The sequence below is a fragment of the Microcaecilia unicolor genome, chromosome 2 (genome assembly GCF_901765095.1).
Source record: "Microcaecilia unicolor chromosome 2, aMicUni1.1, whole genome shotgun sequence".
NCBI lineage: Eukaryota > Metazoa > Chordata > Amphibia > Gymnophiona > Siphonopidae > Microcaecilia > Microcaecilia unicolor.
This window is the reverse complement of record NC_044032.1, coordinates 574,377,348-574,395,005: the sequence shown is the minus strand read 5'-3', so window position 1 is coordinate 574,395,005 and position 17,658 is coordinate 574,377,348. Positions and strand designations below refer to the sequence as shown.

The window sequence follows — 17,658 nt, the reverse complement described above, 5'->3', positions numbered from 1 at the left end:
CCAAGAGCATCCAGACCCCCTCCTCTGCAGGTGCCATTCTGAATGTAGAGCAAGCATGGGCAGGAGCCACTTGAAATTGCTCCTGTCTGCCCTACCTTAGATTGCCAGGGCATCCATAAAATGGACCCAGAGGGTCTTACAGGGAGTGTGGGAGCTGTTCAGTAGAGGGATAAGTTTTTCAGGCTGTAGCTTTGGCATTAAATGCTGTTAATTTTAACCACCATTATCATTAGTACACGGCACTATGAACCTTGAACTAGAACAGCCATACTACTTTATACTGAGAGACAATTAGTATGCAGGATCAGGATGTGAAGCCACCTTAGATTTTGATCTGTGCCTTCAGGGATTGCTCTATCTGCTTGCCAGAAGGACAGTACCTTAGGGCCCTGTTTACTAAGCCACGCTGTAGGCGTGCTAATGTTTTTAGCGTGTGCTAAAAATTATCACGTGCTAATGCTAGAGACATCCATATATTCATGTGGGTGTCTCTAGCGTTAGCACGTGTTAATTTTTAGTGTGTGCTAAAAACGCTAGTGCATCTTAGTAAACAAGGCCCTCAGGGCCCTTTTACTAAGGCGCGCCTAAAAGTGGCCTGCGCTAGTGTAGGCATGTGTTTTGGACACAGAAGGTCATTTTTTCAGCATGCCTGGATATAAGGCTTTTTTTTTTTTGTGGCTGAAAATGGACGTGCGGCAAAATTAAAACCAGCGCACCTTCATTTTCAGCCTGAGACCTTACTGCCATCCATAAGGTCTCACATGCTAACTGGGTGGTAAGTGACCAGCGCGTGTAAACTGCCAATTACTGCAGTAGAAAATAGAAAATATTTTCTATTGCATCTTTTGGATGCGCATCAAAAATGGAATTACAGCCCGAGGCAGGTGGTAGCCGGGATGTAGTTCCAATTTGGCATGTTTTGGATGCACGTAGGTGCCTAAGTGCCTTAGTAAAAAAGCCCCTTAGTGTCTTATACCCTGAACAATAATTAAAAAAAAAAAGAGGAGGTGGAATTTGTAGATTTAAATTAAATACTTCCAGCTACACTCAGAATGTACATTTTTATTTTGGTTTCCTTCATTTTTAGAAATTCAGTTTTGGTTTATATGCAGAAAAGGTCAACACCAAAAAAAAAAAAAAGCTACATAGTAGGATTGACAAGTTACAATAAATGTCCCTCAGCAAAACTGACTTTTGTGTAACTTGAATACGCAATGATTTTCCTGAGTGCATTGTATAATTTACTGAAAAATTAGTGCAAACCTTGTGGGGTTTTTTTTTTAAACTTCCATCTTTCCAAAATAACCAGTAGCAACTCTAAAGGACACCTTACTAGAAGATTTTCTTGAAAGAAAGCTTAGGTACTATTGCCCATTTTCCAAATTAATGACAGTTAATTGGATGCTGCATTTTTTTTTTCTTAAGACGTCAGTATCCTGTGACCAAGTGTACTTGCTGCTATGGGCTGCTGGTCTCATGAAGTAGAAAACGTTTTTGCTACATGAATTGCTCCTGTTATTCTAATCCGTCCCGCTACACTATTCTGCAGGAGATCAAAAAAAGAAGCTGCTCTAATACCAAGTGACAATTTTTTTTAACCAATACGAATATAAGTCCAGTTTTCCTGTCAATACACATTTGGAATGAAGCTTGACAGACCTGGCATCAGTTAGTGCATCATATCTGAATCTCAGTGTCTGACATATCCTGTTACACAGTTGAGTTATTACCATGCCTGTAAAAATGAATTTACTGACAAATATTTCTGCTTGGCTAAGTATGGAATTTAAAGTTATGCATCCTCAAAAACTAAAGTACATATTTAAAATGCCTTTGCTAAATTACATGTGTAAGTTAGTCTCAGGCTGCAGCTGACTGAAACTTCATTTTTTGTACTACTAAAAGCAACCCCTTTTGACTTGTGTAATACATATTGAAGTTGCTAGTACCAATGTGTTTAGCACCTAGAAATTCAAGCTAACATGAATGAAATATGGAGAAAACACCTTGTTAGGGAGGTCTAAAGTATACAAAAAGCCACCCTTCATGATTTAAGGCTTATTTTTGGAATGATGATCTGCAGCACACACTAGGGCTGTTTTGTGGTTTACAATATTCCTATGACAAGTACATATTCTATGCAGACTTGAAATGCTGTTCAACGTTTTCCTTTACAAACAGTTTGTGGTGGAGTTCCTGAGCTAAAGTCCATGTTATGTGCTGTCCTCTGATGTTCTCCTTTGAGTGTCTGAATTGTTGGCATACAGTTCTTCTATCTCAGACTGGAAAAACTTCCGCAGCTCTGGTCTCTTTGCCTTCATTGTTGGTGTTAATAGGCCATTCTGAACAGTGAACATTTCTGGGTGCAAAGCAATGTCTTTGACCTAGTAAAAGACCAGATTCACATATCAAAATCAGATAAGATACACACATGATAGTAATTTCACCACAAAGATCCAGAGCAACATGAAACGTGAACATTTGAAAATCAGAGAATCCTCAACTTTCTAACTAATTACCAAGCCTGATGTTTTCCTCAGCATTTTTTTCTATTCTTTGAATCTTTCATCCTGCTTGTCAGAGAAAATGTAAATACATGTCTAATTACCTTTCTAGGTGATAAAGACAAAATCAACTCTAGCCTCAAAGCAGAGTTTCTTACCTCAAAGGGTTCTCTATAGACAGCAGAGAAATGCAGCCATAAACACAATAGCAATTGTGTGGATTAACACAAGCTTGTTTACCCCTTGCGCATCAGTACTCCTGTGTTCACAGTGGCTGTCCTATACCAGTTTACATCATAGTTGGAAATACTTGATTTAGTGGGATGAGGGGATTGGGGGGGGGGGGGCGGGGAGATTTTCCACAGACAGTAGGGAAATGCAGCCACAAGCATTGGCATCACAAAGAGGAAGACTGCTGTAAAGTGTAGCTATAGATACAAACTGAGCAAGGAGAAAGAGGGTGGTTGTTCATTTGAAGGACTGATTATCTAAATTCATTATCTTGTCTTCACAAAGCACTTTCTGATGCTTCGGAATGTGGACCCAGGACCAGGTTGCAACTTTGCAGTTGTCCTCAATTGAAGTAGCATGCAGATTAGTCACATGCTTTTGCCAAGCTGATGTATTTACGATCCAGCCTGGAGAATGAAAGTTGCTATACTAAGCAAAAAGACACAGACTGATACCCAGTTTAAGTGTGAGCACTTGCTGATGGATGCACCAGGATTGCTTGGGTTGAAGAGTTAAGATTTCCTAAGATGTATTGTACCATGAAGATAGTACAGCAAGGCATGTCTGCAGTCTAGTGTGGGTTACACTTTCTCCCTCATTTTAGTGAGATTTAGGGAAAAATACTGGTAAAAATGTTTAATGGAATTCCAACACTTTTTGGGCGGAATTTAGGTTGGCTGCAAAGCACCACTCAGGTAGGGAAGAATTGAATATATGTGAGGATAATATACACGGGCTTAAAGCACACTTACTCTGTGTGCAAAATTATTGCAACTAGGAAGTGTCTTCCAAGATAAGTATTTGAGAGTTGTCTGTGCTAGTGGTTCAACAGAGAGCTTAATAGCTGTTCCAGTTTAATGTTGAGGTTATGGCACAGGTTTCTGTTTGGCAGAATTGTGTTCATATGTCCTTGCATGGATGGATACAGGTCTCATAAGTACATAAGTATTGCCACACTGGGACAGATCAAAGGTCCATCAAGCCCAGCATCCTGTTTCCAACAGTGGCCAATCCAGGTCACAAATACCTGGCAAGATCCCAAAAAAGCTCAATACATTTTATGCTGCTTATCCCAGAAATAAGCAGTGGATTTTCCCCATGTCAATTTAATAATGGTCTATGGATTTTTCCTTTAGGAAGCCATCCAGACCTATCTATAATGTTCATTAGCTGAAACAGCTAATGAGTGGAATGGTACCAAAACATAATCCTGAATTAGAAACGCGTGTAAAAAAAAAAAAAAAGAAAGAAAAGAGTATGTTATAATTGGGCATTACATTTGGGTGTGGTTAATGTCTCACCACTTTACAAATGAGATTCCATGCACTGCCTCCATTATATGCAAATCTATTGTATATAAATTAAGGCAGAGGTCCTCAAAACCAGTCCTTGAGGTCCACAACCCTTCCTGGTTTCAGGATGTCCACAATGCACAAGTCTCTTCTTTTTTTGTTGATCCCCAATCTGGGAGAAAAACTACTGTTTTCTGCAACATCTTGTACCACAGATTTTGTGATATATTGCATTCAGTGAGCTTGTAAAACAAAAATGTATATAGGACAGACCTTGAAGAGTTTAAACACCCATTTAACAGAACACAAGAGTACTATCAATACACATAAGATGACTTCCCCATTGGCTGTGAATTGCACAGAATTGAAACATGAATTTGAATCTCTTTAGTGCACTGTTCTGCAGCACGTCAACCCATTGAGTAGAAGGGGTGACTGGAGACCTATTTTGCTGCAGTTTGGAACAAAAATGGATTTTTTGACTGAGGACTTTACAGCCATATGGGCTAAATTCTAAAATTGAATGGTGTCACTTCTATTGAAATTGTATGGCGTAAGAAAACAAGATTTTAAGCTACAAGTAAAGTGATTGACGTGGAGGGGCATAATCGAACAGGGACGACCATCTCTAAGGGCGCCCATCTCTGAGGACATCCCTGCGAAGGGACGGGGCATTCCGTATTATCGAAACAAGATGGGCGTCCATCTTTCGTTTCGATAATATGGTCGGGGACGCCCAAATCTCAACATTTAGGTCAACCTTAGAGATGGTCAACATAAATGTTGAGATGGTCGACCTTAGAGATGGGCGACTTCAGTTTTCACCGATAATGGAAACCGAGGAAGCCCATCTCAAAAACGACCAAATCCAAGGCATTTGGTCATGGGAGGAGCCAGCATTCGTAGTGCACTGGTCCCCCTCACATGCCAGGACACCAACCGGGCACCTAGGGGGCACTACAGTGGACTTCACAAATTGCTCCCAGGTGCATAGCTCCCTTACCTTCGGTGCTGAGCCCCCCAAAACCCACTCCCCACAACTGTACAACACTACCATAGCCCTTATGGGTGAAGGGGGGCACCTACATGTGGGTACAGTGGGTTTTGCGTGGGTTTTGGAGGGCTCACATTTACCACCACAAGTGTAACAGGTAGGAGGGGGGATGGGCCTGGGTCTGCCTGCCTGAAGTGCACTGCACCCACTAAAAACCGCTCCAGGGACCTGTATGCTGCTGTGATGGAGCTGGGTATGACATTTGAGGCTGGCATAGAGGCTGGAAAAAATGTTTTTTAATTTTTTTTTTGGATGGGATGGGGTTGGTGACCACTGGGGGAGTAAGGGGAGGTCATCCCTAATTCCCTCCGGTGGTCATCTGGTCAGTTCAGGCACCTTTTCGAGGCTTGGCCGTGAAAAAAAAGGGACCAAGTAAAGTCAGCCAAATGCTCGTCAGGGATGCCCTTCTTTTTCCCATTATCAGCCGAGGACGCCCATCTCTTAAGCACACTCCCAGTTCCGCCTTCAGTATTCTGCCGACACGCCCCCAGGAACTTTGGTCGTCCCCACGACGGAAAGCAGTTGAGGACGCCAAAAATCGGCTTTCGATTATGCCGACTTGGGCGACCCTGAGAGAAGGACACCCATCTCTCGATTTGTGTCGGAAGATGGGCGCCCTTCTCTTTCGAAAATGTCCCTGTTAGCCTCTTTTTAGCATCTGACATCACTCTATAAATATGGGAGTCATTTTTAGATTATCATCTTTATAAATTGGGAGCCTAATGCTGAACAGCCACGAGTTTGGAGTTTCAGAGTGTGGATATTATTTTTACAGTTATTTGGGTAACTAACTGTGCTCTGATCCCTTTTTCTTCTTTTTTCACAGCATTTGCTCCACGGACCCTGCTCCATGGATCCTGATGCAGCAAATTGAAACACTGGCCAACGTTGGCCGTGGAACAGTTGCAGAAGGTGTCATAGCATTTTTCAATGTGTTTAAAAGTTTGATAAAACACTGAATTAAAGATTTTTTGCATTATGAGAATTTTTTTCAGCCTATGATGACAATGAGAACTCCGTTGCTGTTTTCTTCCCATTTATGTATTTTTTTAATTATCAAGATTGAATGTATGTATTTGGATATACTCACAAGTTGGGGGATAAGATTACAGTTTGTGTGTATGAGCAAATGTTTATTCTGTTAGATGTGAAAAATATTGGGCACTGGGTAATTTTCCTTTGTTTCTTTTGTGGGGATTTTAATATGGTTATGGATCCCATTGTGGATAGGCTTCCTGCATCATCCCAATCTATCAATCCTATTAGAGGTTTGCCATATTTTTCCACCTCCCTGGATCTAGTGGATGTCTGGTGCACATTGCATCCTACGGACAAGAATTATACTCACTTTGCCAGAACCCACATTGTAGCTTCCAGGCTGGACTATATGTTTGTGACAAGGGATTGGTTTACATGTCTTTTAAGAGCTGAGGAACCAATTATATCAGATCATTCTTTAATTTGGGTGGAAATTCAGGGAGCAATGAGTTATCAGTATACAACTCAATGGCTCTTTCCAAAATATTTATACAAAGATGTACATTTTCAAAAATATAGAGAAATGGGACACCTACTGTTACTATAATTCAAGTCATAAAGAAGACCCTCTGCTTTTTTGGAAAACTGCTGAAGTACTCTTGTGTGGTGATGTCATTGGTGACATTGTCCATAGACGTACGGAGCTTATTCAAGCTACAGTCTTGTTCATGGTATTCGTGACGCTATGGTTCCCAAAAAACATTGAACTGTGAATTCGTGAACACTTAGAGGGGCGTAATCGAATGGGGTGCCCAAGTTTTCTTGAGGGCGTCCTCGCAGGATGTCCCTGCGAAAGGGTGGGGAAACCCGTATTATCGAAACAAGATGGGCATCCATCTTTCGTTTTGATAATACGGTCGAGGACACCCAAATCTCAACGTTTAGGTCGACCTTAGAGATAGTCGTCCTTAGAGACGGTCGTCCCTGGTTTTTGGCGATAATGGAAACCAAGGGCGCCCATCTCAAAAACGACTAAATCCAACTCATTTGGTCATGGGAGGAGCCAGCATTCGTAGTGCACTGGTCCCCTTGACATGCCAGGACACCAACCGGGCACCCTAGGGGGCACTGCAGTGGCCTAACTGATGCACTAACTGAACAGAAAAAGCCCTTTCCTTACCGATCCCTTAGCGATTAGGAAAGGAACGGGCATGCATGAAGGAAATCACATGCAAATGAGCTGCTCACTGTTAGCTCATTTGCACATGATTTCCTTCCTAAGGAAGGGAAGCCAGTGCAAAGCAGCCAAGCATTATGCGTGGCTGCTCTGCACATGCCAAAGACAGCTTCATACATGCAGACAAGCTGCGTGTATAATAGTCGTCTACAACCTTAAATAAATTGCCATCTACAACCTTAGAAAAATACAAGTCCAGGTGAAAATGTCCAAGGGCTTGTCAGGGACGTATTTTTTTTTTTAGAGTATGGGTAAAGGACGTCCTTCACTATGCCTCTGTCCCTGCGACGGCAGTTGAGAACGTCTTTTTTTTTTTAGAGTATGGGTAAAGAACGTCCTTCGCTATGCCTCCGTCCATGCGATGGCAGTTGAGGATGTCCAAAATGTAGATGTTTCTGTGAGAAGGATACCCATGCCTTTGCTATGCCTCTGACACCCCCTTTATTTATTTGGATTTTGGATTACAAGTAGCAGAAGTGGGATTTGAACTGGCCACCTCTGGATTGCAAGACCAGTGCTCTAACCACTAGGCCACTCCTCCACTCCCTTGAAATTTGGCCGACCCTGTGGAGGGGGGGGGGGCAGCTCAGGACATCCAAAATGTTTGAAAGAAGGATGTCCATGCCTTCGCTATGCCTCCGCTGACACACATACCCCCCCCCCCCCCCAGGGACCTGTATACTGCTGCGATGGACCTGAGTAAAAACTTTTTTGCCAGCCTGAAATGTCATAAAGTGCTTTTTTTCGGGATGGGAGGTGGTTAGTGACCACTGGGGGAGTCAGGAGAGGTGATCCCCGATTCCCTCCGGTGGTCATCTGGTCAGTTGGGGCACTTTTTTGGGACTTGCACCTGAAAAAAAAGAGACCAAATAAAGTGGGCAAAATTCTCGTCAAGGCCGGCTTTCTTTTTTCGATTATCGGGCGAAGCCGGCCATCTCAACGCATGCCCCCGTCCCGTCCTGCCTTCGCTACCATGCTGACACGCCCCCTTGAACTTTCGCCGGCCCCGCAACAGAAAGCAGTTGGAGTCAGTCAAAATCGACTTTTGATTATACTGATTTGGCCGACTTCAGGAGATCGCCGGCCATCTCCCAATTTGTGTCGGAAGATGGCCGGCGATCTCTTTCGAAAATAAGCTGGTTGGTGACCCCTACTATAGCAGAAAGAACTGTTTCCATATTAAAATTCTTTCTATAACTGGATAGAGAACAAGACAAAAATCTATGTAGCTCTACGTAGTCTTCTAAAATTTTTGCAAATAAGGGGATGGATGCTACTGGTCTGTAATTAGAATCGGTTTAAGAATAATGTGCCCCAAGTAACCAGGATAATGTCCCTGGTTCCAAGTACAAATTCAACCATGCTGTGAACCATTCTAGAAAAGCCAATGAAGGGACCTTAAAAAGATAAGTAGGGCAAATATCTAGGCTACAATGAGAAGAAGAATATTTTAACAACAGTCTTTTGGCCTCTTCTAATTTAGTAAAATTAAGAGGCCCATGTCTAATCCCTGGGAATACCTAGCTCTATTGATTGCAAACAAGCAGAGTAATTTGGCCACCTTTCTAAGGAGACAGATGGCAGTAACATACATATATTATCACTCTTAGATTTATGTTTCAACATTTTTATTGAAGACATTGCATACACAATCTTACAGTTATTGGATAACAGCAACCAAACATTTAACTGTCCAATTACAATCTATTGTGACAAACTGTCTCCAAAACTTTTCCCCTGTTAACTCCCCCTCCTCCCAAGCCCTATTGCCTCCCCTCCCTCCCTCCTCCCCATCCCCTCCCCTCCCGCTCGTGTTGTCAGGTACATATGTGCTTGTCTATTGTCCTAGCATGTTGAGGACCCAACTTCTCCCCCTATGTGACAGAGAATCTATATAAGCGCCCCAAATTTTCTTGAATATTTTCTTCCATTTTAGCAAGCTTTTAGCTTCTTTTACTTCCCACATCATTAACTGGTGGACGAGGTTCCGCCAATGCCAGTATTCTGGCTCTGCATCGTTCGTCCAGTTTTGCAAAATACATTTCTTTGCTAGCAAGGTAAGTTTGCGGAAGAACAAAGTGTGCTCTGGTATCTGTCCCTTGAATGAACCTGGCAGATTCAGCAGCATCTGCACTGGAGTACCTGCTATCTTTTTACCTAGTAGTTGTGACAAATAGTAAGTAATTTTCCCCCAAAACCTTTTGATCTTCCAGCATCTCCAGAAACTATGATAGAACGTATTATCTGCCCTCCCACATCGCGCACACAGAGGCATCTGCAACCCCCGAGTTTTGCTAATTGTGCCGGTGCCATATAGGCTCTATGTATAAAACGGAATGTGCATTCCCTATATTGAGGTCCACTTATCAATTTCGGTATCCCCCTCAATTGCCTATCAACATCCCATGACATTAATCTGACTCCCAAGTCCTTCTCCCAATGAACTTTCAGCTGTGTAAAGTTTTTGGGGACCTCATGTATCCACAGCGCCTTGTGTATCCCTGAAATTGATGGTTCTTCTTCAGAGATCTCTGTGAAGAAGGTTTTATCCTCTCTCCCTGTTTCTGGGCAAGTCGACCTTGATCTAATGACTTAATAAAATATTTTAACTGACAGTATGCGAATGTATCACCCCACTGGACGTTATCCGTACCCAACATCTGATCTAAAGTTTTAATTTTTCCATTACCGCCCAACACATCTCCCAGGCAACCCAATCCTCTTTCTTCCCAACGCTGAAATACTAAATTGTCTATGCCTGCCTCAAACATTGGATTCCCTCTATTTGTTAGAAGCTCTGTTACCCCCTTCCCCACCTATCAGTCTTAGATTAAAAAAAAAACAAAAAACAAAAAAACACTCTGCTAATTCCTGAGCTGATGGACTAATTTCACTCACACTCTGCAACACCCTGTCTGTGTCTAATCGATCAATCATGTTGAATAACATTTTTGGGTTCAGATTATCTAGATCAATCAATTTAGAATGTTCTTTCTGGTGGATCTCAGTAATCCTTTATAAGTACTTCTCAGTTCTCTTCACTTATGCCTATCTTTTGATAGCTTATTTTTAAGCTACGTTCTAATCTTCAACAGGATCTTTTCAGAGAAAGCAGTTCTTCATTAAACCAGGGAGTAGATTTACTTTGTTTCCTAACTTTATCTCTCAGTGGTGCAATATCATCTAATACTGATGAACAATGCCTATTCCAAGATGCCCACTCTACCTCAGGATTACTGTTAGTATGGTCTAAAAAAACATCAATATTCTTCCAAAAGTTTTCCTCCACAATTTTACCCCTTGAACAATAAACTTGCTTCTTCCCATTGGTGTCGACCTTACTAGATAATCTATATACTCAAAAAATCCACACGTTTACAAAATGACAATATTCCTGCGCAAAAGACTCAAAGAGCTCCAAGATTAAATATTCATCTACCGGAGCTTGAACAGACCAACTGGTCTTCTCTTCATCATAGACAAAAACCCCAGTATCGCAGTTCTAAATAAACTTGACAAGCTGCGATCTAATGCTTTGTGAATACACTTAAGATTATTTTTTCATTTTATTTCTATATAGATCTCGTTGTATCTCCACACCACCAATTTGGTTATTTAGTGGACCTTACTAGATAGACATTTCCAATAAAGGGTGAATTCCAACATGAAATGGTCCGACCAAATAAAGAGCCTCCTGAACCAGTCTTTAACATGCCAAGTGGTGGATAAAATATTAGAGAAAGTGAATAATTGATGACCCTTCTCATGAGTAACAATAGTCAGGTTTAACCAATTCCACAGTATCCAGAAAAGAGAATAATGCTGCTGATGTTGCTGCATCATTCTCTTGATACAAATGTAAATTAATATTAATCATTAACCTGTTTACAAAGGCGCACTAGTGTTTGTTAGCATAGGCACCCACAATATTCCTATGGGTGCCTACACAGTTGGTGTGCACTAACGAACACTAGCGTGCCTTTGTAAACAGGGCCCTTTTAGTGTCTAACATCTTATTTTCAATAAACTCATAAAATACCTGTTCTACCATTACCAGCTACCTTGTGGTCAATAGAACAAGACACATTTTAATGTGTCCTATAATGATGAATCTTTCACCTAAAAGAGAAAATTTCCAAACCTAAATCATTAAAAGAATTACATAAGGACACTTTCAGAAATTCTTTATAAAGTACAGCCAGTCCACCCCCTCTAACGATTTGGGTGGTACACATAATATCGTATAACTTGCTGGACAAATTTCATTAACAACAGGATTAATTTTGAGATTGGAATCATGTCTTCACCAAGAACATGAGACCTGGTTAGTAGTCACTCACCCAATCCCTGATAAGCCAAGTCTTATTACAGGCTGATCTAACATTAAGATATAAAATTCTAGAGAAAAATTCATCGAGAGGGACAGTGTGTGATGGAATTTTCACTAAATTAGTTGATCTAGAACCCTTATTTTGCCATTTTTTTCCAATGAGGTGTAAATCTAAGACTATGTACTGTATCAATGGAGCATAGACCTACAGCTGAGCGGTCTAGAAGTGCCTCCCAATTACTCTGCAACCAACCAACCCCCCTCCTTACCCGAGTAGTACACAGTAACTTCGGGATGGGCCATTCCAGTGAGATTCCTCCCCAATTACCCAGATAACTAAACCCTAATAAAAGGATCAGAAACACATGCTACAATATTTAGGGGCCCTTTTACTAAGCCGCTGCAAAAAGTGGCCTGCAGTAGTGTAAGCTCGTCTCAAGTGCGCTTGCCAGGCCATTTTTTGCAGCGTCCTGGAAAAAAGGCCTTTTTTTAAGGAGTCGGAAAATGGACATGCGTCAAATTAAAAACCAGCGCACATCCATTTTCGGCCTGAGAGCTTACCACCACCCATTGACTTAGCGGTAAGATCTCATGCGCTACCCGGGCGGTAGGCATGCAGCGTGTGCACACTGCTGTTTACTGCCAGGTAAGCACTGCATGGTAGAAAATAGAAAATATTTTCCACCGTGTGGTTTTGACGCACACCAAATTCAGAATCACTACCCGGGGCATGCGGTAGCCAGGTAGTAATGCTGATTTGGCACACGCTGGACATGCGTAGGACCTTATGCGCCTTTGTAAAAAGGCCCCTTAATACATTGTCCTAACTAAGTAGTCTTACTAAATATAACAATGTAATAACTGATCTTTTTGAGCAAGCACAGTGTGTTACAATATCCTAAATAAATAAAGCTCTATCCCTCTAAATATAACTGCTTAGAAAGACAGCATCAAGTCCCCACAAGCATCTGGATAAAATCAAAATTTGCGCTGAAGTTACAAAGATTCCTAGCAGCGCTTACAATCCAAATAGTAGATTAAACATGCTACTCAACCTCCAAAATCGTAAGACGCCCATAGTACTGAGTTGCTAATCTATTCTTTTCCAGGTATTTATATCTTGCTATTATCAATACTGAGTCTAAGCAGGTTACATAAATTTGAAGACATGTTTTCAATCCTATATGGAACTGCAGATAACCAAAAATCGTCAGAATTTGTACAGATACAGAATTCCACAAAATATGTTTAGTGAACTAATTTGTCCTGTCTGTTCATGGAATATGCTGGCTTTAAATGTCACTGAAAATATCTGCACAAGGGTTCTTAGTCTGGAAGCCAGTGCTTTTTTTGTGCCGGTACGCGCCGGTACGATGTACCAGCACCTTTTTTTCTGAAGGCTGGCAGCTCCCCTACTTGTTACAGATGGACCGACAATAAAGAACGACAACGTGGATGCAGCAGCTCACAGGTTTGCTTGCTGTGTTTTGAGTGAACGGCGACGGCTGAGCGAGGGAGTGGAAACAGAGATTAATCAAATGTCTTCCTTACTTACAGTGGACTAGATAGGCTAACTTCCACTCCACTCTCTATTTACCAAAGTCGCAGCAGCGAACCGGCAGGCGGCGGCAGTAAAGGCAGCAAGCAGGCAGGCTCGCCTCCGTCCTTCGCTTCCCTGCCGTCTCAGCGTCCCGCCCTCGCGGAAAGGAAATGACATCAGAGGAAGGCGGGACGCTGAGAGGGCAGGGAAGCGAAGGACGGAGGCGAGCCTGCCTGCTTGCTGCCTTTACTGCCGCCGCCCGCTGGTTCGCCTCTGCGACTTCGGTAAATAGAGTGGAGTGGAAGTGAGCCTATCTAGTCCACTGTAAGTAAGGAAGACATTTGATTAATCTCTGTTTCCACTCCCCCGCTCAGCCGTCGCCGATCACTCAAAACACAGCAAGCAAACCTGTGAGCTGTTGCATCCACATTGTCGTTCTTCATTGTCGGTCCATCTGTAACAAGTCTAACATTGTTTTTGTTGGATAGGCAGTGCCTTATGAGATGGAGGAGAAAAAACATAATTGAATATCACTAAAACAACTTCAAATATTATTATAACTAGTAGAAACAGCAATTATAAATTCTGTAGTTTGTGCTCATTTTTCTTCACTGTGCTTCTAAACAATTCAGATGGCCAGATGTCAGTGAGAATATTCTGTTTCCTGATGGGTTCGTCTTAACTGGTTGTAATCTGCCTTGGGAAGCCTGGTGTTTACAAAAACGATGGAATATCTTAAAATTAAATGGAAGTAGAATTACGTAAACTCTCCTTTCATTGGGGCACACGGAATCACATCTTCATCTGTTTTGTAGAAGTTTACCCTGGACATGGATGGGAGGGGAGGGGAGGGCAGGGGAGGGCAGGAGAAATGCTGGACATGGATGGAGGAGAGGGAAGACAGGAAGGAGATGCACATGGATGGAGGGGAGGGGCGAGGAGAAATGCTGGACATGGATGGAGTGGAGGGCAGAGAAGAGAAATGTTGGAGGGAAGGAATGACAGAGGAAGGAGATACACACGGATAGAGGGTTAGGGAGAGAGAAGAAATGCTGGACTTTGATGGAGGAGAGGGAAGACAGAGGAAAGAGATGCACATGGATGGTGGGGAGGGGAGAATAGGAAGGAGATGCATACTGACGGAGATGAGGGAAAGGAAAAAGAGGAGAAAACCTGCACATGGATGGAGAAAATAGGCAAAAACTGGATCCACTCTATACCTCCTCCAGTCAAGTCTGCGGAGGACCCAGCTTTTACCTATGGATGTAGAACAAGAAATGAAGAAGAAAGGAGGAAAGAAATCAATGGAAAGGAATCCCTGGAAACAGAGTTAAGGGAACAGATAGAGAGCAGCAGAATCAGAGACTGGGACCGACACGATCAGGAAAAACTAAGTCATCAGAAAACAAAGGTAGAAAAAAATCATTTTATTTTCATTTTAGTGTTTGGAATATGTCCAATTTGAGAATTTACATCTGCTGTCTTATTTTGCACTGGGTATACTGGAGATGTAACAGCTTACAGAAATGATTTATAATGAAAAAAAATCACGTTATTTTTTTTTCTCCTATACTAGTATAATACTTTCAATGATGTCTGTTTGGCAGCTCCTTGTGACTCTGGGCAAGTCACTTAACCCTCCATTGCCCCAGGTACAAATAAGTACCTGTATATAATATGTAAGCTGCATTGAACCTGCTATGAGTGGGAAAGCGCGGGGTACAAATGTAAGAAAAATAAATAAAAATAAAAATATATGCACCATGGCTGGTATAAGGGGTGTGGCTAATGTGGGTGGGTGTGGCTATCATAGGGGTAGAGCCATATGTGGTGACCCTGCTTTTTTTCTACAAAAAAAGCATTGCTGGAAGCAGTGGCCCAATTCAGGAGACTGTCCATGGCTTGAAGTAACTTAACATTTAATCAATATTAGGGCCCATATGAGAGAGTCTAATAGTTATATTTGTACTTGAAGCTTGTTTTGGACAGACTACTATTACAATGAAAAATAAAAGCACAGCAATACTATTTGGCCTTACCTGCTCAAATGCTTTTAAACCATTCTCTTTTCCCAGCCTCAGTAAGTCTTCTAGAATAATGTTTTTGACTGCCTATTAAGACATTTTAAACATGAAAGTCTAGAATACAATATTGTCACATTAATGCATGCTCACTATATTAAGTAAAGGAATCACATTTAAAAGGTTCCTGCACTCATGTGCTCCATATGGTTCCTCTGCCCTACATACTTCAATGTAAGGTGGCAAAAAAGCATCCCGTGACTTTGTAAAGAAGCCAACAATCTTACCTTGTTTTCACACAGCTCTTCAATTGTGCCATTGAATTTCCTCTTTTTGGCCCAAATGAGTAGAATTTCTCGATCTGGTACCACAATGCCCACTAGGAAAGTCTAGAAAGAAGAACAACATGATTTACATTGTTTCAGAATATATTGTAAAGAAGAGGTTTATCCAGGAACATACAAGCCCCTTCATTGAACCTGCTGTGCCTCCTTAACTAGCTCCAAGCCTATCCAGGCAAATTTAGCCAAGTCCCATGGTTGCATGCCTGCCTGCCTCCAGCTGGAGGTCACATCCTATGAGCTACAGTCTTCATTGTGAGGTCAGTTTGAAGTGTTGCAGGCCTTGGTGGTAGAACTCCTACTGCTATGGAAGAAGGTTAATTTTTCTTGTGTAATGCATCAAAGCATGGCTAGGTGAGTTAAGGCCAAGAGAATAGTAACATAGTAGATGACAGCAGATAAAGACCTGTATGGTCCATCCAGTCTGCCCAATAAGATAAACTCATTACATATGGTAAGAAGTGAAACATCATATGTATAGCATGCTTTAGAGCAGAAAAAAGTGGTCACCAACTGTGTTTTTCTTCTGTGGTGAACCTGGAATAGAGTTTATCCTGTGAGAGCAAAAGTAGAATTTGTTTCTTTGGAGGTGGAGGGAACCCCACAAGAAAAATAAATAAAGTGTGCCTGCTGCTCATTCTCTATCCTTACCCCCTCACATGCTTCCAGGTTTGCCTGTGGTACTACAGCTGCTGATAGTAGTAGTACAGCTCCAGTCCAAGACTATTTGTTCTACTTCTCCCATGGATTCTGCAGGTAGTTGACATCTGGATTGGCTGCTGTTAGAAGGGGAAGGGAAGGGGGAAGGGAAATGGGACTTGATATACCGCCTTTCTGAGTTTTTTTCCCCAACTACATTATGTTCAGGTACTTATTTTGTACCAGGGGCAATGGAGGGTTAAGTGACTTGCCCAGAGTCACAAGGAGCTGCAGTGGGAATCAAACTCAGTTCCCCAGGATCAAAGTCCACTGCACTAACCATTAGGCTACTCCTAGTGGTTAGTGCAGTGGATACTGGGCTAGATGGACTTTTTGGCCTGTCCCAGTATGGACCTTATCTTCTTATCTCACTGCCTCAGGTGGTCCCTGTGCTCAGCATAAACTACAGAGAGGAATCGTTGCCTCTCCTGTCACCAAACAGTGGTGTGCACTAATGCTGCAATTATGAAGGCAATTTTTTTTATTCCTCCTCCTCCCCCCCCCCCCACCGGGAAATAAATATTGCACCAATCAGCTTTGCTTATTTACTTTTTTTTTTTTTTTTAACTCTTTGGGTTTTAGATTTTTATTGCATTTTACTAGATGCATTCTGAGAAATACCACCCCACCCATTCAAACTCATATGCAGTTCTGAAGTTGACCTTGTTTGCGCCTGTTCCTGCGGCCAGCGGAGTCCAATCAGGCCAGCAGTACTACGCAGACAAACCCTCTCAACTGTATCTTTAAGAAACTCTGACAGGTGGATTAAGGACTATAAAACAAATAACAAAGAACAGAACCAAGGAAGCTTCCTTTGGGGAAAAACACAAGTTTATTCTATTTCCCCAAGATTAGGAAAAATAAGGAATAAATATAGATACAGTATAGAATAGAAAAGAAGAACATGTTACAGAAAATGAAATTACAAATGGAAAATGGAAACAGGACATTCTTTCAAAATCCCTGGCTTGGGAGCCAAAAGAGATGTACACTGCCCAACCTCCTATCTGGCAGAGGAAGGAGGAGGGTTTCTCTCACCCCCTTAATTAGCATCTTACAGTCAAGTCAGGCTCCTATCAATAAAGAAATACCTAGCATCTGTTTACATTTCCTTTGAAGATGCAGTTGGTCTCTTGTCCAAATGTTTCGGATATTATATCTCTTCTATTCATCTTTACAGCTTTTCTCACACAAGAATATATTTCTCAGAACCTTTGATCTTTTATCTTAGTATTTCTCCTATATAGGTAAGATGGCCGCCACCTAAGAGGTCACGGAACACAGAGCTCCGTAGACCGCAGCCGAGTTTCTAGCGCTGAAGTGGCCAAACATGGCCAAATTTGGCCCTAGATGACGAATAAAATAGAGGCCAATCTGATCGGAGCTGAAAGATCAACAACAAGGTTGCTGTGATTGAGGCAGACGCCAATA

General features: G+C 42.0%; 1 protein-coding gene across 1 annotated transcript in view; it reads right to left on the bottom strand.

The window, feature by feature from the left end:
- Positions 1 to 1,264: 1,264 nt before the first annotated feature.
- The window catches only part of LOC115462200 (long-chain-fatty-acid--CoA ligase 1-like), a 146,332-nt gene continuing 129,938 nt past the window's right edge, over positions 1,265 to 17,658 (bottom strand). Inside the window, 3 exon segments of the mRNA XM_030192216.1 lie at positions 1,265 to 2,384; positions 15,206 to 15,277; positions 15,475 to 15,576. Coding sequence (XP_030048076.1) covers positions 2,214 to 2,384; positions 15,206 to 15,277; positions 15,475 to 15,576 — 345 coding nt within the window. The 3' untranslated portion in view covers positions 1,265 to 2,213.